The 24,723-nt window shown below is 37.3% G+C and overlaps 2 protein-coding genes across 9 annotated transcripts; both read left to right on the forward strand.

Annotated features, from left to right (window-relative positions):
- The first annotated feature begins 828 nt into the window (after positions 1 to 828).
- Positions 829 to 9,717, forward strand: LOC128679292 (uncharacterized). Of its 5 annotated transcripts, none has more exons than XM_053761420.2 (7): positions 829 to 1,320; positions 1,932 to 2,046; positions 2,599 to 6,922; positions 7,234 to 7,331; positions 7,551 to 7,658; positions 7,916 to 8,016; positions 8,659 to 8,795. In XM_053761420.2, the coding sequence occupies exons 1-6, from the start codon at positions 988 to 990 to the stop codon at positions 7,975 to 7,977; spliced, it is 5,040 nt and encodes a 1,679-aa protein (XP_053617395.1). In that variant the 5' UTR covers positions 829 to 987; the 3' UTR covers positions 7,978 to 8,016; positions 8,659 to 8,795. The 5 variants fall into 5 exon arrangements, with proteins under 5 accessions (XP_053617395.1, XP_053617396.1, XP_053617397.1 ...); XM_053761421.1 differs by having other exon boundaries at positions 7,916 to 8,007; positions 8,659 to 8,793; XM_053761422.2 differs by lacking the exon at positions 7,551 to 7,658.
- A 1,285-nt stretch (positions 9,718 to 11,002) lies between these two features.
- Positions 11,003 to 24,327, forward strand: LOC128679132 (luciferin 4-monooxygenase-like). Of its 4 annotated transcripts, none has more exons than XM_053761166.2 (12): positions 11,003 to 11,116; positions 13,088 to 13,250; positions 13,598 to 13,805; positions 14,219 to 14,417; positions 14,746 to 14,868; positions 15,511 to 15,685; positions 16,389 to 16,529; positions 16,932 to 17,057; positions 22,448 to 22,531; positions 22,694 to 22,840; positions 23,476 to 23,641; positions 24,184 to 24,327. In XM_053761166.2, the coding sequence occupies exons 2-12, from the start codon at positions 13,092 to 13,094 to the stop codon at positions 24,309 to 24,311; spliced, it is 1,656 nt and encodes a 551-aa protein (XP_053617141.1). In that variant the 5' UTR covers positions 11,003 to 11,116; positions 13,088 to 13,091; the 3' UTR covers positions 24,312 to 24,327. The 4 variants fall into 4 exon arrangements, with proteins under 4 accessions (XP_053617141.1, XP_053617142.1, XP_053617140.1 ...); XM_053761167.2 differs by having other exon boundaries at positions 11,052 to 11,124; XM_053761165.2 differs by lacking the exon at positions 11,003 to 11,116 and adding an exon at positions 11,374 to 11,459.
- Positions 24,328 to 24,723: the final 396 nt, after the last annotated feature.

The following is a 24,723-nucleotide window of genomic DNA, read 5'->3' on the forward strand; positions in this document are numbered from 1 at the left end:
TTTAATAACACAAAGTGTTAAATACAAAACTAATTTGCTAAATGATTCAAGTCCATTGTAAAACATAACCTTTATTATAATTATTCAACACTATTGATATCACATTGCACTATTTGTGGGATTGGGATATGTATATTATTTTCAACCACTCCACTTCTTCAACATAAACCCAAAAACTATTCAAATAAAAAATATAAACACAAAAACCCGTCTACAGGGTTAACTTCATATACGACGACACATATTTGTTTTTGAGTTTCACGTTTAGCAGCTCTTTGTTGCCTTTGAGTACACTTTTAATTAATACTTCAGTTTTTAGGTTATGTTCTTAATTATTTGGTCAACTGTGGTCATAAACTGATATAAACTTGATTTTGACTGAAGATCTTAACTGTATGAAGTCTATATTTTAATAAGTCTTCACGTGTAAAGTGTTCCGAGCTTTTTTTCGACCGTTTACTGGCTCGAAAATTTTACAGCGTGAGCCGTATCGTATCCCATAGTTTTCGAAATTTTTTATCTTACGGAAAACGATTTTTCCCAATATTTCGGCACCCGAATATGCTACATTTGTTGTATATTTTCACAAACGAATGCTTACTTAATGAAAGGATTAATAAAGTACCCTAAAATAAACGTAAAATCGATATAGCAAAAGGCGGCAAAGCTTTTGTGTACCTAACATATAGTGATGTATTCTGGCGGGATAAATGTGCAGTAATACTCCCTATTCGTCAATACAGTGGATTAGGTAAAGTGGTTAGAAAAATACTTTTTTTTCAAAAGTGAGCGTTGACTTGTCAATTTAACTGTCATTCATGACTGTTTGATTGAAGTTTGTTTGACTTGTTTTGTTGCTTGTTTGCCGTTTGTTTCGGTTGTTTCTTTGATTCTTTCTTTCTCTTCTGCAGTGGAAATTATTCTGTAATGGTGTGGTATCCTTTTCTGTAATAATGTATGCTTATATTGGTGTGTATTTAAAAGGGAATGATGGAAAGTGCGCAATCCAATGACTGTAATAGAATTCGAGATGTGGAAAATGCAGATTCTGTTGAAGTGAATGCTGAAGCCAGTCCTACCGCAGTGAATTCATTAATTTTGGACTATTACAAGAAATTTGGGAGAAAAAGAGATTTGGAACAATATTTTTCGTTATCAACGGCGCATGGTGAAATCAGGGACCCTACGGGTTTGTTTTGGAGGAGAATGAAATCTCAAAATGAGTCGTCAGATTCTGGTGACAAAAAAAGTGAATCCTCCACGGAGTTGTGCAGAATATCCATTAAGTGTTCTTTGCCAGAACAGTCACCTAGCTCTCAGGTATAAAAAAAATATATAATTTTTATTGTGACATTTAGACCTATTATAGAGGACATGTGTAAAACTCACTTTGCATATACTTCTTGCATCCATCTGGTGACAAACCGAACACAGGGAAGTGAGTGGTATTGTAATGTGATAGTACGTAGTAAATAACTTCTCTATCTTCCATGCAGTCTTCTAAAATTTGTGGTTTGATAAAATGCAAAAGTTTAAATTAAATCCTGATTTTGACTTTCAGAACTCCATGGAATTAATTATCAGGGTTTAGATGAATGTTTGTGTCCATAGTTCCAAATTTAAAACATTGGCTTTAGAAATTTTGAATAGTAGTTTCCATATCAACTTCAGAGAAATTTAGTAGTTAAATTAAATAATGTTACATCTTCTTGTTACCTTCAGGTAGCAGCTGAAAATCATTGGTTGTTTTTCAGGGCTACTTTAAGCTGAGCTGTTGATTTTTGTTCCACTGTACTGCTACTGATTTGGCCATTATCTTCTATCTATCAATACATAATAATGCTTAAAGAATGCTCAACAGTCTGTCACATACAATCAACTGTAGTAAAATTGTAGTAATGACACCAATATTTGTTAAATTTTTTTTTCAGGAAGAGGAATCTAAAGACAAGAGCGCATCAGTATCACCACCAATCATCACAGAAGATGCAACAAAATACAGTGATGGAGAAGATTCTGTGAAGTCTGACAACCATTCACAGAAATGTAAATAAGTTGTTTTTTGGGTTTTTAATGGTTTGGTCCAACAAAAAGCTTTTTATCAACATATTATAAAACTAAGTCCTCTGCCACATCTGTATGTTCACAGTATACTCAAAAAACTACAGCACAGATTGACACTATCTATTGGTAAAAATTGCATGAAACAATTTTTACAAATAGATAGTCAATCCTGAGGAAGGTTCAGGTTTATAAAATTTATATTGTTTTTAATTGAGAAAAACCAGGATGGGCAGCTAGTTTTTATTATTTTTAACAGAACTATGCATGCCAGAAAATGCACAAGTGTAAGTACATATAACATGTTCTATTTATAAAAATAGAACATGTTATATGTATGTGTCTGCTGCTTTGGAATTGTTAATATTTGTTTAACTACTAGTGTCCCACTGCACCGCAAAAGCCTCCCCTAACTTTCTCTTTTAGTTTAGTTTTAGTTGCATTTGGCACACATTTATTGAATGTATATCAATGAATTTGTGTTCTGTGTTTTAAAATCTAGATGATAAAAAATAAAACATTGTTATAATATTTCAGCTATCGATTTGGCTTTGGACACATCAATAAATAAGCCATTTTCACCAACAAGTAGCATCACATCTCAACGTAAGCTTGAATGGGACTCCTTAGCTGATGTTGGCTATGGTAATGAAAGTGATAGAAAGACATCTGCTTCCAGTTTAAGCACTTTAGAAAGACTGGCTTTGAAGCAACAATATTCAAATAATGACACAAAAAAAGAATCTGACTTAGGACCACCTACAGCTCATTCTACATTTCTTGATCAATCTGAAAATAAAAGTAAGGGTAAAAGAGGCAATACAAAAAAAACATCTATTCATAACCGAGATATAGATCTTGTTGAAGTTGATTTACCTCAAAGCAATTGTCACCAGGCAATCAGTGTGAACTTGACAAAACATATATCTTTTAATGTTGAAAAAGATGGAGTTGTTAGTCTTGGAAACATTAAAAAAGATTTGAGTGTTACACCAGAAAAGGAAAGTGAATGTGTTGTTCATGAAAGGAAAGATCCAAACAACACCAAAGATAAGACTGATGCAAGCGTTACTCCAGAAAATGTTGCTGTGGAGACAGAGGTCACACCACATATAAGACATGACAAAGAGATTCAAACTACTTTGACAAAAGACAAAGGAACTTCCAGTGCTAACTTAAATACTATGGTGAAACCGGTCTATGTTCATAAAGTGCCTGTTTTGATTAACTTAAATTCATTAAAAAAGAGAAATAAAAGAAGGAAACTTAAAACAGTTAAAAAGAGATTGAAAAGTAGGAAAAAGTTAGAAGTTGATAAAGAGAATCTTCCAGCTCAAGAGAAAAGTGGAGCTCAAGTTTCTGAAGCTGAGAGTTTCGAATATATGCCTGGTCATATGTACAATCAGAACCAAAACAATTTTAATCAAAGTAACCCAAAATTTTCCAGTTTTGCTGGCAATAAATCTAGCCTTGAGTCTAGTGGGGCTCTTACTACAGACTCCAGTAAAACTTCTATACATTCCTTTACCAAAGATCTGAAAAAAAGCATTGACTTGCTCAGAGCAGCATTGAAACATCGTTATGACGATTCAACTTTGAAAAAACAATTGATCAAGGATGTTGTTAAAAGACTAATCAAATCTAATTATAGAGATGATGATACTACAACTGATTTTCTTTCAGGCTTGAGTTTTCACAGTAAAAAGATAGGCCTTAGTGAAGGACATACTACAACATCTAGTAATTCTGATGGAAATCAAACTAGAGAAAAATTGCCAAAAAAATCAATACTGAGACTAGACAGATTTAATTCAAATGTATTAGCATCAACATCTCAAAGTGCTCCTAATCTACCTGTAGCTTCTGCAAGTGAGAAGTCAATATTATCTAAAGTACCTAAAGTGTTGACATCATCAAACACAGAATCTGATGTATCAAGTGAAAAAAAGTCGTCAGATGCTGGATTTGCAAAGACATCGTCAGAGGAATTGTATCAGAAGTATTTAGTTGCTCTTCGAAGAGAAGAGACATACAAGAGACATTTGAAAGATAAGGAAAATTTCCTTAGGCAGAAGTTAGTCAGTAGTGATACGGCCTTCAAATTGACTTCACGACCTGATTTGAAAGCCAATAGTAAATTACAGGATTTGCTAAAAGATCTCACCAGAAATAATTATGATGACGGATCAGGCGATGCAAGTAAATTAGAAGGAGGAGGTAATTCTAATGCTATTGACAATGAACATGGCTTTTGCATTAAAAATCAGAGGAGTCATTCTGTGTTCACCCTCTCATCAGCAAATTCGGACAGTTGTCCTCATAGAAAAAACAATTTGAAAAAAAGATTACAACAAGAAATGAAAGAATCTAGAGCTGGTAGCAGCAAAGATGGACTTTGTCAATGTGGTAATCTACATATAAAAGGGCCTAAAATTGATGTCGCTGACAGTAGTGTACAAGTAAATATACAAAACACAAGTAATGTCAGTTCTGTGGAACAGAAAAAGCAATCGAAAAATGAAGAAGAAATAAAGTATGTATGTTTATGTGCTGATCAGAATGTAGCTTCTCAAGGGATACCTCCTAATATGTACATATACAAATGCTCTCGAATCTCTGACCATACTCTCAACTCACAATCATCCGCCACATGCAATGTCCAATGTGGCAGTACTGTTAATACTACCAATTACCGTCTCAATCAGCCGTCCACTTCCAAAGATAGAGAAGATTGGAATGACAATAGGGGAAGAGCAAATTTTGATCCTTTTGCAAATGCAAGACGTAATAGTCAGCCTTGTCCAAGTAGCGTTAATATGGCATTCCATGTAAATTGCCAAGGAGCTAATACATTATCATCAGATAATAAAAATAATTACAGAGTAACATCAAATAAAAATGGAAATCAAAATATTTTCGTACATGAAGCAACCAGGTCTGTTCAAACTGAAATCAGTATAAATACAGCAATTTTAGAGCCATGTTTGAGAGATATTAACATCGTAAGTGATACTGATTGCTGCAGGGTGGTAAACGAATGTTATAAAATGGTATCGAAAGGGAAATCTGATAATGATTTTAATAATTCTCCTGAATGTAGTGCAGAGGGCGAGAGATCAGGGACATGTGTAATACATGAAAAGCATGTTGCTGCAAAAGATTCACAAACAGATTTCAATCTAGGCATCAGAAGTACTATTTCTAGTATAGCGAGGACATTAGAAAAAGAGGTGCAATCTGATATAGAAACTAATGTTGATAGGATATTAGATAAAGGTGAAGATAACTTTACTATACCCATTAAGGGAACTAATATGACGTTACTTGTCAGTATTGGTGCGAAAACTAATGAAAATGATCCGAAAAACAGTGACGACAATTTGTGGGAACAAAAAACATCTGTTTGTGAGGCTACTGCAACAGACAAAATAAATTTAGCTGAAAAAGGTACTTGCCTTACGGAAGAATGTTCGAAGGGTGTTCAGTCTTCGGCTACACAAATATTTTATCCAAAAGATCAAACCAGAGTTAGTACTCGTCCTCGATTCTCAGAATTACCCTTTGTCCCATTCAAAGAACAGATTAATTCTCTGAGAAAGACTTGTATAATTAATACTTGCCTTATTGATAAAAAAGCGGACACATATCCTAGAACTGTTCAAAATAATGAACAAGAACCTAAACCCTTCACCCGCAGAAATACAGACAATGGCAAATTTATAACACTTTGTTACAATACAGAATCTACAAAAGATGGAAATGTAGACACTTTGGATGCAGCAGCACCGAATATACCTGAATGTGAAGATAATAGAGACGCCCCTTACAGCAGCCAGGAAAGCAAACACCTTACTGGAGTATTTCCTCAATTATCATCCAAAAACTCTTGTAAATGCAAAGACCAGGGGGAGGCGTCGGATGAGCCGGCCAGTTGCAAATCAAGTTGCGATAGCAGCAAAGATCCTATAGTCGACATAATTAAAGACATAACACGACGCTATTCAAAGAAAGATGCTGAAAAGAACAAGACAAAGAAATGTTTCAAGGAAATTGTGACTGTTTTGAGTTATTTATTAGATACTGATGATGGTGAGCAAGATCACGTAGTGTCTGACAGCAGTACTTCACAAGACGCCGTTTGTCGCCAAAGTGTTGAAGCTGCTAATATGGAGATGGCTGCATGTACAAAGCCAATTGAAATGGTAGATAAAGGCGTAAATGTTGGGAAATCCAAAGACAGATGTTGTATTACTGAATCATCAGAGTTGCCATCGTCTACAGACACTGCAACTTGTGTTCTTAACAAGATAAAAAAAGAATGTGAGAAGTATCATCAAAAGAAGTGTAAATCTCACGGAAATAGGAAGAAATGTGATCCTTCTAGTAGTACGTCGAATTGTAACCAATGTCAGCGCATACATTACTGCCATTGTCGGACACATAAATGTAAAGGCTTTAGACAAAAGGCTACAGAGAAAGTAAGAAAGAAATGCCTGGCTTACAATCTGATAATACAGACGTCTGACAGTGTGGTTAGCGACGAGCGTCCCAATAAAAATAGTAAACCTTTACAACATATTGTCGTGAAAGTTCCAAAGAATAAATTTTCTGATAATGTCCCTTTCAAGGAGGTGTATGAAAAAATTGAGAAAAAGATTGGTAGCCCCCGCGGGTCCATGTTCCGTTCAAGGAGTTGTCCGAATGAGAGTGAGGTGTCCAGCGAGTGCAACTGTGCCCCAGAAGACTGCACTAAAAAGAGCAAAGATTATACTGTCAGAGACTATTTGGAGAAAAACCGACCAGACTTCGTGGAGCGGAGTTCAGATCGCCAGAACTGTTTGAAGACGATTAGTGAGAAAAGGTAAGATATTTTTTTATTTGAACCTGTAAAATCTGAGATATTGTGCATCATCATCATCTTACTTACCGTTTCCAGCGCAAGGTGTCTACGTGGTGCTATATGATCATGATCATATGTTTAAAGGTCATTGCCGAAAATGGCAACAATACCCGACAACTACCTCTTAGATACAACGATCTTTATAGAAAATTGTTGGAAATCGTTCCTTAAATATAGTTTCAATTTTATAGGTCATTAATTAAAAATAATATCAGGTATCCATTAAAATTATTATGTAGTTTGGAAGAATTCACCAATTTTTGTTACTCCAGAACAACAGATGCGCGCTGCCTGCCAAATATGAAAATGTTTTATTATCAGCCATATAAGGCTATGGGATCTATGGAGGCTTACAATGTGTGTTGCGGAGGTACTACAATACTATTTATTTTAGATTAGCATTTTTTATATACAATAGAAAATCCATAAAAACTTTTGTACATCCAAAAGAGAAATACTAATAGTTAACATTATAACAAGTACCTATTATTTTCAGTATAAGAAATTGAGTAATTAAACTTTGATAACTTTGAGGATCACTTATATGCTTGTTAATGAGTATTCATAGTACCGTTTTTCGTTGGTGAAGGTACGCTGCGCTCGATTCAAAATCCTTGCGAGCTTTGTCCGCCATGTTTACCTCACGGCTGCCTAACACATAATCCCATGCATGTTATGAGTGAAATGACCAGAATTGGTGAGTTTTTCACAAACATATGGCTTAGGAGTTTCTAGGGTTCCTAAGGCCCGTTTTCTCAGGAAGCGTCGAGGTCTGTGATAAAATCAGTCATTGTCATCATAAGACAAATCCATCAGTTGGAATCCCCCTTGGAAACAAAGACTTGGGGGACATGACAGGTATAACTGATTCAAAAAATCCTGTTGGCTCAAGAATTATTTGATAAGAATAATTTGATAAATGTATAGGTTCTACATAAAAATACAATTTTCCAGAGCAAATGAACGCGCTGCCCAGCGGCAGCTGCTGTCGCTGCAACTGGAGCAACGGCCATTGAGTGACTTCGCCGAGATGGGTGACACGCGGCGTAAGAAAAGTATAATTTTTAAAATTAAATTTAAAATTAGTAGAATTTTCTAGAAAGTTTCCAAAAAAGAAAATCGAAACACGAGCGTAGTTCGATTTGTCCAGTGATTCTTTCACTGTACTTCATTCAAATCTGTAATAGTGCTAAATAAATCCCGTGCACAGACAAAGCAAACTACAGACAACGAACGCTAGCTCGTTAGCCACATGAGATAGACCTTTCCATTCATCCAAGCGACTAAAACAATGATGGACAAAATAACAAAAACGTTTTTCTCTTTCTTGCATAAGCAAAACGTCAGGCATTACGTAGTCTATAGTTATGTGGAGTGAGTGTACACACAACGACTTCCTGGTGGAATATCAATGGAGTGGTTTGCCATTGCCTACTCCATTTCACACTTTTCGTTTTTACGTTTCTTCCCGATGTTTTACATCAATCAGATGCAAACTGTTTTGCTTCACTGGCGGGCGCCTTAGACTTCGCAGACCACCATTGCTACATGGCGGTATGATATTCTAGTTATTACCCGCGGCTTCCCTCGCAGGACGAAATAAAAATTACTATTTGTTATAATTTTAATGCCATCTATTGGGGGAGTGGACATGGCATGGTTGGTTGTTTTTCATCTTGAATTTATTTTATTTCCAGTTCCCTCTAAATTTATAAGTGAAAAAGAAATGAAGAAACATTCGGAGAAAATATACAAATCTTTGCCCGAAGTTGTGCAAAAGAAGGAGCAGAAGAAGAAAGAAAATATTAAAAAGACCAATTTGCTGATGGCTAATATATTCAAAAAGGTAGGTATATTGTGAATGCATAGTAGGTATATTATATAGTTGTTGTATGTATACAGAGAAAAGAAAGTAAAAGATTCTAACAAGGAATTTTGAGTTGCTGTTAGGGTTGCCGAACTACAGATAGTTTAACAATCGATAGTTTCAATCGAAAAAGGCCATACTATCGATGGTATCGATAGTCGAATCATCATCACGGTTCGATTGTTTTGCAATATAATTAGATAGTATTGCTCAATGTATTGCACCAAACCCGGCTATCGATACTATTGCTTTTCCTCAAACTATCGATAGTCAATTGAAACGCAATCGATTGTTGACTATCGAGCGGCAACCTTGTTGCTGTCCTAAAATTTTGATATGATATTACGGAATTCTGTTTGGACCATGGAATTAGTAGGTACTCCGCGAAGTACTTACTTAATCCATGGTTTGGACCTGTCTAGGTGATGTTTGTATCCAATGAGGTCCATACGGGAAGGATACTAAACTAAATAATACATATCATTTTTCCGCCTGCCTTTTTGTTCTACTGCAATCACTTACTTTCACATCTGAGTTTAAACGTGGAATATGTTTTTTCCGAGTATAAAATTGATTTTTCTTCTATTATAATATCCAAACGTAAAATGATCGAAGTATGAAAACGTGTGTTAACCGTTTTAAAAATTTGACAAAAAGAGAGACTATATTAGAGAGTTAATATATTTCTAAATGCTTTTTTCAGAATCTACAAAAGAATACGTTGCGAGGAGCAGTAAATCTATCAAATTATAGTACTGTAATAAAAATGTGACATTTATATGCCGTGTTCAATATTTTAAATGTGCTATTAATAAACCCATGTATTTTATAATAACGATTGTTAATATTCTTTCTTTTAATTATTTCAATAAATTTTATTATTTTTCAAGTTTAGTTTTATTTTTAGTCTTGGTGAGTCCAAATGTTCTAATATCTGTGGTCTACATTAATTTCTAAGTTTGTGTTTAAGTAGGTACTTACAGTACATAATCTCTACTCAAATTATTTATATAATATACAATATAACGATACAGTATTCTAGATTAACATACGAGTAGGTAGAGTATTTTTCCAGATCCAGATATTCCTACGGGAGCGAATCCGCAGGGCGCATTATAATTAAAGGTAAGCCCATGGAATCAGTAGGTACTCCCGGAGTAGCTAGTAATTCCATGGAAAAACCAGACCTTGAAATCATGGATAAAATACTATTTGATTTGCTACCTTTCACTTCAAGCAAAATACATAGGTATAAAGAAACAAAATTAATATTTTGTACCACGTTAACAGCAATAAACTCATTAATTAATTACACTCAAAACCGTGAAATAATATAATTAGTGGGTTTAATCTAAGAGACAAACTGGCATACATGTAACTATGGCTTTAGTGAAAGTCCGTGCCAAGTTTTAATAAGTACATTAGTCGAAGGAAGACACGATTTTGTGTCGAAAGTTGTCGAAACCTTACTTTCAGTTGGTTATCTATATCTATACTATTATTATAAAGAGGTAAGCGTTTGTGAGTTTGTATGTTTGAGGCGGGTAATCTCTGAAACTACCGAATAGATTTCAAAAATTCTTTCACCATTAGAAAGGTACATTATCCGAGATTGCTATAGGCTATGTTTTATCTCAAAATTCCCATGGGAGTGAAGTCCCGGGCATTATCTGTATTCTTATATATGTATATATAATTTTCTTTTAACGATACAGTTTTTTTCTGTTTGATAACAAAATGTGTACAAACTCAGTTTTGATGATTAAAGTATAATTTGATAATTTATTAAATATGAAAATCATTACACCCAAGTGTTACTATCTGACTTACCGTATCTTTGAAACAAAGGCCATGTTCATACAGCCTATTATTTTCTTATTGTCTAAGAAAATTAATCTAAGTACTAACTACTAATCATTATAACTAAAATTTATTTAATGATTTTTTTTAAAACACTAGCGTTATCGACTTCGCCCGCGTGGATTCCGCTTGTACCTATTTGTTTCATGTTTGTTTATTGTTACGAACAAACGTACATTGAGATATTAATAGTAGAGATATGAATTTGGGATTGAGCTCACAATTATTTTTGATTCCATCAGAAATGTTATCATGTTTACGGCTTTGAATAATATTATACAATGATAACATAATAAGGTTATCTAATTAAAGAAACTGGTCCTCTAGCAGAGACAAACGAAAAACTATGTCTGTCATCTGCGCGTTTACGAGTTACTTCCTTAAACATAGAGCGTCGTCGAATAAATGTGAGAAACACAAGGTAGAAGGTAAGTAGGTATGTTTCTCACGTTAGTTATTATTTACTATCATCCCGTCTCAGTTTCGCTCGGCTAAATCATTATAAACTATTAACCTAAACCTTTCACAGGAATCACGCTATTTGTTGGTGAAAACCATACAAAAATCCGTCGGCTAATTTTTGTGTTTATCGTACAAGGATAGTGGGGACTATCATAAGGTGTATGTTTGATGAGTATGATTTTTTACAACCTCATGTAGACGCTTCTTTAGGAATGTGATAGTTGACAAATAGCATATTATAATTATATGGCCATTGCCTCAGTGTTTGTTTGTTGGTGCACATCAGATAGGATTGAGACTGCACGTATGGTATGTAAAATAATAGTTTATTGACAGCATACAGTGAACAGAATCAACTACCCGAATTTGTTAAAACTTCGTCCTACTACCGCCGCATATAGAGGTTCATGAATGGTTATTAAAATTTTCACATATTATGATCGGGAATAAGGTTTATTTCTAGATAAATTGGGGCCTAATAAAATATAAGCACTTACTAAAATTTCCATCGTAAAACAAAAAGATAGAGATGGCTAATAGAAATGAAGTAAGTTGGTGTAGGTGCCTATCGTATTGTTTTTCTTGGGACCGGATTTTTTAGGTATAATCGTCAATCTATCCTTTTGTAACAATCAATTTCACCACCACCATGATCTTCTATGGCAAGTAAAAAATTGAAATGAAATGCCCAAGAAAATAAACATTTTCGTTAGGTTCTTTGATCATGGCATTATCCCACTAATATTATAAAGGCGAAAGTTTGTGAGAATGTTTGTTACTTCATCACGCTCAAACGGGTGAGCCAATTTTTATGAAATTAGGTATTGAGGTAGTTGATACCTTTTATTTAAGATACTTTTTATCCCGAAAAAAGGCGATTCCCTTAGGATTTGATCAAAAAGTTTGATTGTCAATGCCGCTTTGTAAAGTAGATGGTGTACATAAAAACGTGAGTATTTTTAAATAATTACGCAGGTAATACCGCCGGGTGCAGCTAGTGGTAAATAAATATAAGCAGTATTTTGTATGTAACTTTACGGATCAGGAGGTTTTGGAAGCTAAACGTCCTTGGGTGCACATCGACTATAATATATAATACTCTGAAAGCAAAACGTCCTCAATTTAAAACGACTGCTAGTTTCTCATTGTAAAGCATCATGACAGCTAGAAGACTTCATGTTCTGTAATTTCCAATGTAAAACATCCGCAATTGAACCAGACGTTTTAAAAAACTAAAAAATTATAATCCTCTTTTGAGAATACGTCAATATATAATGCCCTAGAGAGCAAAACGTTTATAATGAGGGTATGAAAGTATGAAAAATATTCGATAAAGGAAATAAATACAGATATACTTTTCTATTTATTCACCTAAGTATTGTTTCATTTAATAACCTAAGTACTATTTAAATTTAGAGATATAAAACTACACTTGTACATCTTAAAGATTATTAATTGCAGTTAATGTCCACTTAGAAGAAGAACCTTCAAATCCAAAAATGATTTCACAAACTTTGCAGTTGTAAGGTCGTTTGGTCGTTTGAAACATTGTTGACATATATATGACAATAACAATCATAGACTAATATTCTAAATAGGTTTTATCTACACTAATGCTATAAATTATCTTTATTGAGAAGGAAAAATGCACTAAGTACTTTCTGAAATGAGGACCAATTACTTCTTGGTTTTTTTTCCGTAATGGTCAAAAAGATTCAAAGACATTATGTCTAGAGGTCTAATTATTGGCAAGGCCAATTAGCTTTCGAACCCATTTCAAATTGAGGACGTTTTGCTCTCAGAGCATTATACATTGTAGTCGATGTGCACCCAAGGACGTTTAGCTTCCAAAACCTGATCCGTAAAGCAATGTAAATGTCAGAGTATAAAGTTGCGTTCACTATCATATGATCTTTTCTCGCCTTCCTCATTTGTAGCAATATGGGAATCCCACCAAAAACTGTCAACGACCTGGTCATGCTCTTTATGAATGATTTGACTTCTCGAATCGTCGCCCAAACTGGGAATCCAGAGGACCGCTTTCATCTCGGTAAAATTATACTCCAGAGCTTCAAAGATGCGCCGGATTTCATCATGCAGGTATGTTATCAATAATTTGAGCGTTTTGTAAGCAAGCACCGCATTCGTAGTCATAGAGCATCGGAGCCCTGGGCCAAAGTGAGTCCAAACTCAAAAGTTTAGCAACTCTTAGCTCTGTCTGCGCCGTAAGAAATAAAGACGTGCGTACAAAGTATATGCAAATAATTTCGGTAATATGAGTATATTAATTATGAGTTTGTATGTTTGAGGCGGGTAATCTCCGAAACTACCGAACCGATTTCAAAAATTCTTTCACCATTATAAAGGTAACATTATCCAAGAGTTTATCTAAAAATTCCCACGGGAGCGAAGCCCCGGGCAACATCTAGTAACATATATTTTTTTAGATCGATGGATTAACAGGCGAGACAGTTACATTCGCCCAAGCCTTAGAGAGGACGGTGCGTTGTGCCCGAGCCTTCCGCAGCATAGGTTTGAAGACTGGTGACGTCATGGTGCTCATGTCGCCCAACTATTCCGACCTTGCTATAGCATTCTATGCTGCTTTATATGAAGGCGTCATAATATCTCCTGTGGATATGGGACTGGGTGCACGTAAGTATAATTTTTAAACTAGCGGCATGTCCCGGCTTCGCTCGAGTAAAACCATGATAAATTCACCTAAATCTTCTTCAGAATATCTATTTAAATAAGTTAAATAATTTAAAGATTTAAGCAGACAGTGCCAGACAGCGCGAAGCGACTTTGTTTTATACTATATAATAGTGATGTTCAAACCTTGGTCACATTATTATTGAGGATCTCCCAGTACCAATCTCCTTCACAAAATAATGACCAGAAATATTGCCGGAAAGCAAAGAGTGGGAGGATATCTTGGCTCAACAACATCACGAGTGCTATTTAAATAGGTATTGATTTTGTAGATGCGAGGGAATTCTAATATAACTATGTAATTATTTGACTAACTATATGCTGATATTTTGATAATTTTTGTGTTTACATTACAGAGGAAATCAAGAATGCCTTCGAAGTAAACAAGCCCAAGATAGTATTATGTCATTCAAGTAAGGCGGGGGATGTGGAGGAAGCCCTCAAAGCTGTCAAATTGGACTCGCCGATAGTATTATTTGACAAGGGAGATCAATTTTTGACGTTTCCCGAATTTATGAAGAAATATACAGACGATTCTCCGATTGAGAGCTATAAGTACTTATATTTTTTAAACAATATTTATTCAGTCCACTTATAATTTTATCAGGGTAACGTTTCTACAGATAAAATAAAAAATCATCGCTAATATTTAGGTAGTTCAGATCCATGCTATAAGCAATAAGGACTGTTGAAAAAAAAATACTGAGTCTTAATTAGGATGTCCCCACTGCTGGGACACTGTCCTTCATTGTAAATACAAATATTATTGTTATCAAAATCGACACCTAAAATATCTTTGGCAGCTGGCGGATCCGCTATCCTCTTTTTCCTTCTCCACTACGCGCGGTTTTTGGTCACCCTGTAATTAAAACCGGTTTTTCAGGACGAGAGACTTTGAACCAAAGGACACAGTTGCCATCTTGGTAGCTACTAGTGGTACAACTGGTCTACCCAAGTCTGCAGCCTGTACACACAAGAATTTGGCTATAGTGCAACCTTACTTATGGTATGACTCTTATCTTCACATGTTTCACCTGGTTTCGTTTGGGGCTGTGATGCCAGGGTCGAAGTAAAAAGTATTTTGATGACACGGTTGTGACGGCAACCCTCTTTGGCAATGCTAATGTTGCTTATCAGTTTTTTAATGCCAAGTTTTTATCCTAATTGTAACTAATAATTATAAATGCAAAACTAAGTATGTTTTATTTATTACGTATTCAAGCTTTATATAGGTACTCAAACAATCTTGAAATTTTATTACATAGTTATTAGGTGGAATGAAAAACACACAGCAACTTACTTGGCACTATTATGGAGTGGTTTGCCATTACCTATAAGATAATAAGATACTAATCAACCAGTGTGCAGATTACCTCACCATACTCTCACTCTTCCTTCATCGGAATCAAGTGGTGTGTGGTGGTCGATGAAAACTATTAAACAAACTCACATTGCACGAGAGTAGGATTCGAACCCGAGACCTTTCGATCCACAGGCGGCCAACTTAACCATTAAACCACTATTGCTTTCGCTTTTTTATACCATTAATCCCATAATTATTTATCTTGAATATCTCTTATATACAGACATTCCCACTTACAGTTTTATTATAATGTACTTAGATACAGATTTTTATTTCACGTCCCAGGTCTAGATTCACAAGCTTCCCCACTCCGACCCGCCTGGCTATGGTGTGCACCACATTGCAGTGGATGACTGCGTTGATGAACTACTTGACTTCACCGATAATGAGGTTCACCAGACTACAGTCCTCGGCACCGATGATTCCGGACCACGCGTATGACCTCATTAACAAATATCGGGTAAACTAATTTTTAGTACAGTGTATAATTAAAGTTGGCATCAAATAAAAAAAAATATAAGTATATTAAATACTAGCGGACAGTACCGGTTACGCTTGTGTTAAAACAAAATACATTATACACCTAAATCTTCTTCAAAAAATATTATGTTACAGAACCCCTCGTGAGCAAATGCGACTTGCTCTTCTTGGCCGGTTTTGTTTAGGAGACCTCGGAACAAAAACGAGACCAATCAATACCATTTTAACAGTTATTTAAAAACAGATTAAAATGGAAAAAACCCTCAATATGTTTTATCGAAAATGCAACCATACTACCATGCAAGACCCTACAAATAGCTATAAGTAATCCAATAAAAAATCTTGTGTACCAATAATATCGATTGTTTATCAAATTGTGAAATGTGCGAAAGAATTGAACAGGAGTAATCGAAATTTTTAAACTTATTTTTATAGTTTAATTAAGATTTATTTATAACTACAACTAACCATTAGAGAGATATAAGGAGTACCTACATCAGAAAAGCATTCATGAAGAGAGTCCACACGAGTATAGAGGAGGGTACAGGAGGGAAATGAGATTTGTCAGGTTCATGGCAAGTGAAAATCCCTAGTCTCTGCATATCCCCATGGGAAATAGACGTGATATATGTATAACTACGTGAAAGAAAGAGTCGATTATTGTTATAGATTTTATATTTCAGCCCACATTCACCATAATGTCTCCTACGTTGATGTCGAGCCTGCTGACTCCTGGGCTCAGAGACAGGTGTGACTTCAGTAGCTTCGAAGTCATTCTGTTGTCGGGCAGTGCCGTCCACCAGGAACTTATCAACGAAATCGAGGTAAAACATTACCTACCATTAGAAACTTTGATGTGGCTTAGCTTTTAATAAAAATTACTTGAAATTCCCTTTGTTATATCTGAAGAATGTTCCTACAAAATGTCAAGATACATTATTAACTACTAGCTGCGTCCCGGCGCTTCGCTTCCGTGGGACTGGGAAGTTCGGGATAAAAAATATCCTATGTGTTATTCCAGGTTTTATTCTACCTGTGTATCAAATTCTATAACAATCCGTCCAGTATAGATTTTGCGTGAAAGAGTAACAAACTTACATACACACATACATCCTTACAAACTTTAGCATTTATAATATTAGTAGGATTGCAACTGAAATTAAAATTATTAATAATAAAAAAATCCCGAAAAAAAAAATGTTTATTTGAAAATCGAATTGTTTCAGAAAGTAATACCAACCGTGCAAGCGTCAATCTGCTATGGAATGAGTGAGCTGAGCGGCATTGGGTTCCACAGTGTGTACCCCGCACGGGGCGCGTGTGGACACCCTTTAGGATGCTTCCAATTTAGAGTAAGCTTGTATTGATGTGTAAAATGTACAGTCAATCATTTACAATTATGATACTAGAATTAGTGTATATTTTGTTCTAGAATTCTAAAAACTTCACATAAAGTTACAACTTAACGGTAACTTAACAATTAACTTTGAACACAATAAAAAAACGCGCATGTTCTTTTTTATACTTTGGAACGTGCAACGGTCCGAAAAAAGGTGTAAAAAGTTACGTGCCGTGTTTAATACCCGTGTGGCGTGCCCACATATAATATCTATACATATAAATACTTTATTTATATATCAACATATATATTTGCTATTTATAATAATTTCATTTACCTCGCAGTACGACGAGTCGTGCCGCAGATCTGCAGTCGTGTCGTGATATGTAGCGGACCTAGCACAGCATGCGCGCAAGAGGTCGAAATTTGTCCACTTCCGCGCAGACGGCCGCTTTCACCGTCTCGTGACACACCGATGATGTCTGCTGCACCGTCCGCATGTTGCCTGCTTTGTCGTCGACGCTATCCCTGATGCATGCTACTCCCGCTATTTTACATCCTTACTTCCTAATAATTGTATTGGATAGTGTGAGAGGTGTTCATATTACTGTTGTAAAAGAAGATTAAATAATACTGTTGGAACTCCACGAGTTTCATTTCATCAACTCGTCCGTGGATTCCACACTGGTGACCCCTCATGAACACGATTCGGCTACAACCACTGGATATAACCAAGTAAGGCAGTGAAATATTATTTAAATAAAAATGGCAAACTCCAAGACAACCGATCAACAAGATAGTGCAATAAAAGAAAAAGGTGCGTTTACACCATCCGATATTCACCGAGTGGGGGTACGATTACCACCATTCTGGGCAGAGGAACCGGCCATATGGTTTGCGCAAATAGAAGGAAACTTCGTACTGTCCGGCATCAAGGATGATGAAACAAAATATTATTATGTCACTGCGCAGCTGGAACCACGGTATGCTGCTGAAGTAAAGGATATCATTGTTGCACCACCATCGAAAGGCAAATACGAGAAATTGAAGTCGGAGTTAATTAGAAGATTATCAGCATCGAAGGAAAAACAGGTTAAGCAGCTCCTTATGCATGAGGAGTTAGGCGATCGTCGACCTTCACAGTTCCTTCGCCATCTCCAACACCTGGCAGGGCCTAACGTTCCTGAAGATTTTTTACGGACAATCTGGACCAGCCGTCTGCCTGCTAACCTGCAGACGGTAATAGCATCCCAGCCCGATTCAACCCTTCAGGCTTTAGCCGATCTAGCAGATAAGGTTCACGAACTCGTACCTTCAGCCCCGCAAGTAGCAGCAGCCAGCGTATCTCCTGATCCAACAATTGCCAAGTTGACAAAACAGATCGAGGAACTGACTCGCAAAGTTGACGCTCTCTCGTCAAAAGATAGGAGGAATCATCGTCGATCAAATTCAAGGTCACGTAGTAGTTCCCATAGCCAGCGTGGTCGTCGGTCGCAGTCAAATTATAGAAGATATCCTGTTTGCTTCTATCACTTTAAATATGGAGAAGAAGCTAAAATGTGCCAACAACCGTGCGACTACAAACCGGAAAACTCCAGAGGCGGTCGTTAATGGCGACAGATGACTGCCCTATTTCATACAGTCGCTTGTTTGTCACCGATCGGAGGACTAGAATGCAGTTTTTAATCGACACAGGCAGCGACCTATGCGTGTATCCCCGTTCTGCTGTTAAACAATGGCGAGATCGCACTACTTATGGATTATTTGCAGCAAACGGGACACCCATTGCAACTTATGGAATCATTCACTTGGAGCTTAACCTTGGTCTTCGACGGGATTTCCCCTGGCGCTTCATAGTCGCCGACGTAACCAAGCCTATCATTGGAGTAGATTTCCTCTCCTTCTATAATCTTGTAATAGATTGTCGGAATCGTCGTATAATTGATAATAAAACATCACTGTCGACAATTGCGTCACTAGCGACTTCAACGACCAGCATATCATCAGTAAAAACAATATTTGGTGATTCGAAGTACCACAAACTTCTCAGTAATTTCCCGGAAATAACACGTCCCTCTGGTACACCGCGAATACCACGGCATCAAACTGTCCACCACATACGGACAACGCCAGGCCCGCCCGTTTCATGTACCCCAAGAAGATTAGCGCCGGACAAACTGAGAATCGCCAAACAGGAATTTGAAGCCATGCTGAAGAACGGAACTGCCCGACCATCGGAGAGCCCCTGGGCGTCGCCGCTGCACCTAACTCCTAAAAAGGACAACGGATGGCGACCATGCGGTGACTACAGGATGCTCAATGCCCGCACAATTCCTGATAGGTACCCCATAAGACACGTACAGGATTTTACTCATCACGCATCTGGTTGTACAGTGTTCAGCACTATTGACTTAGTAAAAGCCTACAATCAGATACCGGTAAACCCGGAGGATATCCCCAAAACAGCGATCACCACGCCCTTTGGAATGTTCGAGTTTATGTTTATGACATTCGGTCTCAGAAATGCTGCACAGACATTCCAAAGGTTCGTTGACGAGATGACCAGAGGCCTGGATTTCTGTTTTTGTTATTTAGACGATTTTTTAATCTGCTCACGTGACGAGGCGAGTCATATGGAACACCTACGACAAATATTCACCAGACTCCAAGAATTTGGAATGGTCATCAACACTTCCAAATGCGTTTTTGGGACATCAGAGGTCAATTTCCTAGGCTACAATGTCTCAGCGCAGGGTATAAAGCCTCTGGATATAAAGGTTCGAGCCATACAAGAATACCCGGTCCCGAAGAATGTCAAGGAACTCCGTAGATTTCTTGGGATGATCAATTATTATCGCCGATTTATTCCAAAAGCAGCGAAGATACAGGCTCCTATGAACGCACTATTGACAGGATCAGTCAAAGGCTCTTCTCCTGTTGATATTACCGGAAGTCTGCTGAACGCATTTGAGGAATGCAAAACCAGTCTTTGTCAGGCAACTCTTTTGGCACACCCAGACCTAGAAGCAAAATTATCATTAGTAACGGACGCATCAGACACTTCTATGGGTGCAGCTTTACAGCAGCTGAAGGACGGCGACTGGCAACCCTTAGCTTTCTTTTCTCGTAAGTTGAGTCCATCACAACAGAAATATTCTCCTTACGATAGAGAATTACTTGCCATCTATGAAGCCATCAAGCACTTCCGCCACATGCTGGAAGCTAGACACTTTACCATTTTTACGGACCACAAGCCAATCTGTTTCGCGTTCCAGGCCCGTAAAGAGAATTGTTCGCCGCGCCAATTCAGGCATCTGGACTATATCGCACAATTCACCACTGATATAAAACACATATCAGGGAAAGATAATGTGGTAGCGGATTGCCTGTCCAGGATAGCTGAAGTTACACAGCCCATAGACCTGACAGCTTTAGCGAAGTCTCAATCGTCAGATGCTGAGCTGCAGAACTTGTTGGAAAACACAGAAACAGCGCTTCGACTTAAGCAAGTGAAGTTAGATGGAACTGATATTCCCATTTACTGTGACATCAGCACAGGAATAGAAAGACCTTTCGTCACTGAACCATTTAGAAGACAAGTGTTCGAAAGTATACACTCATTCAGTCACCCTGGTGCAAAGACTTCTGCAAACCTAGTTGCTCATCGTTTCGTCTGGCCAGGAATAAGAAAAGATTGCAGAGAATGGACGAAAACATGTCATGCTTGTCAATCGTCAAAGATTACCCGACATGCGTCATCACCTCTCAATTCATTCAGTCTTCCTAAAGCTCGGTTCCAAAATGTACATATTGACCTTATAGGGCCTCTCCCCATTTCAGATGGATGTCGTTATTGCCTGACAGCAGTGGATAGGTTTACAAGATGGCCTGAAGCATTCCCAATAGCAGATATCACAGCAGAAACTGTTGGAAAAACCCTGCTACAAGGTTGGATCTCACGCTTCGGATGCCCCACGGAGATCGTTACTGATCGCGGCAAGCAATTTGAATCTTCGCTATTTAGGTACCTGTCTGACATAGCTGGATTTAAACACAAAAGGACAACGGCATATCACCCCCAATGCAATGGCATGGTAGAGAGGATGCATCGTCAGCTAAAAGCCGCGATTACCTGTCATGGCTCAGCAAACTGGACCGAAACGCTACCCTTGGTGCTACTGGGCATGAGGAGTGCCATTAAGGAAGACTTGCAAGCGTCACCCGCTGAACTTCTTTATGGCGAAACCCTAAAACTTCCTGGAGAATTCTTCAACCCAAGTTCAGTCACATCGACGGACTTGACCGACTTCATTGTACGACTTCGTAACATTATAAGCAATATTCGACCAGTTCCAGCAACTCGTCACTGTAACAAAAGCATATTCATCTTCAAGGACATGGAAGCAGCAACTCACGCTTACCTTAGAGATGACAGTGTAAAGTCTCCACTCCAGCCGGCGTATTCTGGCCCATACCAAATCCTTGAACGAAAAGACAAGACATATAAATTGCTAATACGAGGCAGAGAACAAACTGTGTCAGTAGACAGGCTGAAACCAGCTTACCTCGTCAGTAATAATCCGGTTGCGGAACCTAGCTCAACTGAAAACAGAAAAGGAAGAAGCGCTGAGAAAACTGAGGGGTGGAAAGGAGAAAATGTAGCAAATGAAAAAGAAAATCCTGAAAGGGAAAAAGAAATTAAAGAAAATAAGACTGAAATAGATAAAAACATTCAGATTAATAACAAACGCACTCGTTTTAGAAGAACGATAAAGCCTCCGGCCCGTTATCGTCCGTCCTAGGACGGCCTCAGGGGGGGAGTGATGTGGCGTGCCCACATATAATATCTATACATATAAATACTTTATTTATATATCAACATATATATTTGCTATTTATAATAATTTCATTTACCTCGCAGTACGACGAGTCGTGCCGCAGATCTGCAGTCGTGTCGTGATATGTAGCGGACCTAGCACAGCATGCGCGCAAGAGGTCGAAATTTGTCCACTTCCGCGCAGACGGCCGCTTTCACCGTCTCGTGACACACCGATGATGTCTGCTGCACCGTCCGCATGTTGCCTGCTTTGTCGTCGACGCTATCCCTGATGCATGCTACTCCCGCTATTTTACATCCTTACTTCCTAATAATTGTATTGGATAGTGTGAGAGGTGTTCATATTACTGTTGTAAAAGAAGATTAAATAATACTGTTGGAACTCCACGAGTTTCATTTCATCAACTCGTCCGTGGATTCCACACCCGTTTTTAGTACCCGAAAGTTTAAAATTAGTTGAACACAATTAATTAATTGTCGCTAAGATTTGGTTCCGATACTTATTGAATCTAGTATACTAGAAAGAACATAAAAACACATCAAAAGACATAGTATATTATTTCCAGTTAATCGATGTGGAAACACTAAAGGATATTCACGAGCCGCGCGTCAATGGAGAGCTATGGGCGAAAGGGCCCGGCATAATTAATGTAAGCGACTTTCTTAGTAGTACTTAGATATTTAGTAATAAGTAGGTATGTTATTTTCACGACATACTTACTTTCACACTGAGCCTTCACACCAGTGTCTCCATCTTTACACCGGCGTGAAGGCTCAGTATAGCGTTCCAACCTTCACACTATTTCTCCCAGACATATTACAACAACCCAGAGGCGACCAAGCTGACGTATGCCGAAGACGGTTGGTTCAAAACCGGGGACCTTTTCTATAGAGACGAACACTCCAACTATTATTTTGTGGAGCGAATCAAACTCCTGCTCAAGTATAAGAATCATCAGGTAATTATCATTACTTTAAATGGATTTGTTACACATGTCACACATGCTTTTTAACTTATTTTTGAAAATAATAATGAGATGAAAAAAATCTGGAATCGAGCGGGAATTGAATTAAGAGCACTGTCCCGGATAGACAGGTGCGCGGGTTCAATTCCCGCTCGATTCCAGAGTTATTTCATCTCATTATTATTTAAAAAAAATTATCATCCCATCAAAGCCTATTTTAAATGGTCTACGTGGAAGTCTTAAAGGGCCTGCGTCCAGCAGTGGACTTCTTATAGATGTTACTGATGACATATTTATATTACCGTCGTAAAAACAGCGCAAAATGTTTTGTTGTTTTGTTAATATTAGAAATTTAATCGACTGTAAGTTATTTATGCAGCCAGACGGCGTTCATTTCATTATTGTATTCCGGTCAAAACTAGTGATCCATGTACGAGCAAAGACAAGCCAAAAACTGACTAGCGATAAAACTGTGTTCAACGCGTTCTAGGCTGTCCCGTTCCTTCTCGCGTATTTCTAATCTACGCATTTCTCTTTCTTGCATGAGTGAAACGAAAGATACGTGTATGACGAAGTATAGTTTTCTCTGTCTACCCTATCGGATCAGATCAATATTTTTTTATTTTTAGATATCGCCAGTAGAAGTGGAGGGGGTGATTCTACAACACCCAGGTGTGATGGACGCCGTGGTTGTCGGCGTCCCTGAGCCGTCCAGCGGGGAGCTGGCCGTCGCTTGCGTCATCAGGCGCCCTGGCTGTGACGTCACTGCCAGCGAGATTAAGCAACTTGTCAAAAGTTAGATATAGATATCTCTAGATTGAATGCTTTCATGAATTCACTGGTTTATTCATTCAATCATTCATTCATTCAGATTCACATATTTCCATGTAGTGGAAGACATTCAAGATTTTTGTTAGGGAATAGTGTAATAATGAATATAAAAATAGTTCAAAGCTCTAACTTATACACGAAAAGATTCCGTGCTTCACCTCTGTAAGGAACTGTACGTCACAACCATTTTGACTAGACGTCCCACCGTGCTAACTAGTAACTAACTAGTAATCACTGTCGGGCAGAGGACCACTGCTGCTTGTTTATGGTCAGTTATTGCACAATGACAAACATCCGATTATAATGAGCGCCAGCTCTATACTAAATTCACTTATATAAGTGGGCAACTGGGAGAATGTCGTAACGGTGGCTGTATCCCAAGAAACTTGTTCCGTACTTTTTTTTGTAAATGAAGTTTTAAATAAACTAAAACGCTTAATTATTAGTATAATTGGAAGTCCAAATTGATGATAGGATAAAATTTTGATCGCTATCTGTATTTCCAGAATCGCTGGCCGATTCGAAGCAGTTGAGGGGAGGCGTTATCTTCCTTGACTCTTTCCCAACCACGGCCACCTCCAAAGTGCACCGAATGAAATTGAAACAGATGGCGCTCACTATGCACAGAGAATAAATGAATTAAAAAACGATCAACCTTTCTTTTGTATACTTTTCAGTTGATTTTGAGAACCATAACTTATTTCAATATATTTTCTTTGCCAATATGCATTTATATTATCTATATTGTTTTGTAAACTAAAAATTTATTTTTATAAATATTACACAAAAAATACTTATCATTAATTGTATGTTGCTCAAACAGAATTGTCTTATTACAGTATAATATTTAGATTTTTGTAATCACACAAGATTACGCTCGTCAAAGGTCGTGGACTCGTATCAAAAACAAGGAGACATTATTGATATCAATTAAAATAATCAGTGTAAGTTATTATGTAACCTTTGTACAACTCATCTATATGATCCTAAAGGGCCCTTATAGTCTACTAAGTACATAAATCTAAGTATTATTTTTTCTAAAATAA

This window comes from Plodia interpunctella, chromosome 21 (assembly GCF_027563975.2).
Source record: "Plodia interpunctella isolate USDA-ARS_2022_Savannah chromosome 21, ilPloInte3.2, whole genome shotgun sequence".
Classification (NCBI taxonomy): Eukaryota; Metazoa; Arthropoda; class Insecta; order Lepidoptera; family Pyralidae; genus Plodia; species Plodia interpunctella.

Bases quoted from the DNA above. Each gene is read 5' to 3' on its own strand.
- LOC128679292 (XM_053761418.1), top strand. From the start codon at position 988: ATGATGGAAAGTGCGCAATCCAATGACTGTAATAGAATTCGAGATGTG. The intron at 1,321-1,931 runs GTATAAAAAAAA...TTTTTTTTTCAG, and splicing joins AACAGTCACCTAGCTCTCAG to GAAGAGGAATCTAAAGACAA. The intron at 6,923-7,915 runs GTAAGATATTTT...ACAATTTTCCAG, and splicing joins AAGACGATTAGTGAGAAAAG to AGCAAATGAACGCGCTGCCC.
- LOC128679132 (XM_053761164.2), top strand. From the start codon at position 11,397: ATGGCCATTGCCTCAGTGTTTGTTTGTTGGTGCACATCAGATAGGATT. The intron at 14,418-14,745 runs GTACTTATATTT...CCGGTTTTTCAG, and splicing joins TCTCCGATTGAGAGCTATAA to GACGAGAGACTTTGAACCAA. The intron at 22,841-23,475 runs GTAATTATCATT...TTTTATTTTTAG, and splicing joins TCAAGTATAAGAATCATCAG to ATATCGCCAGTAGAAGTGGA.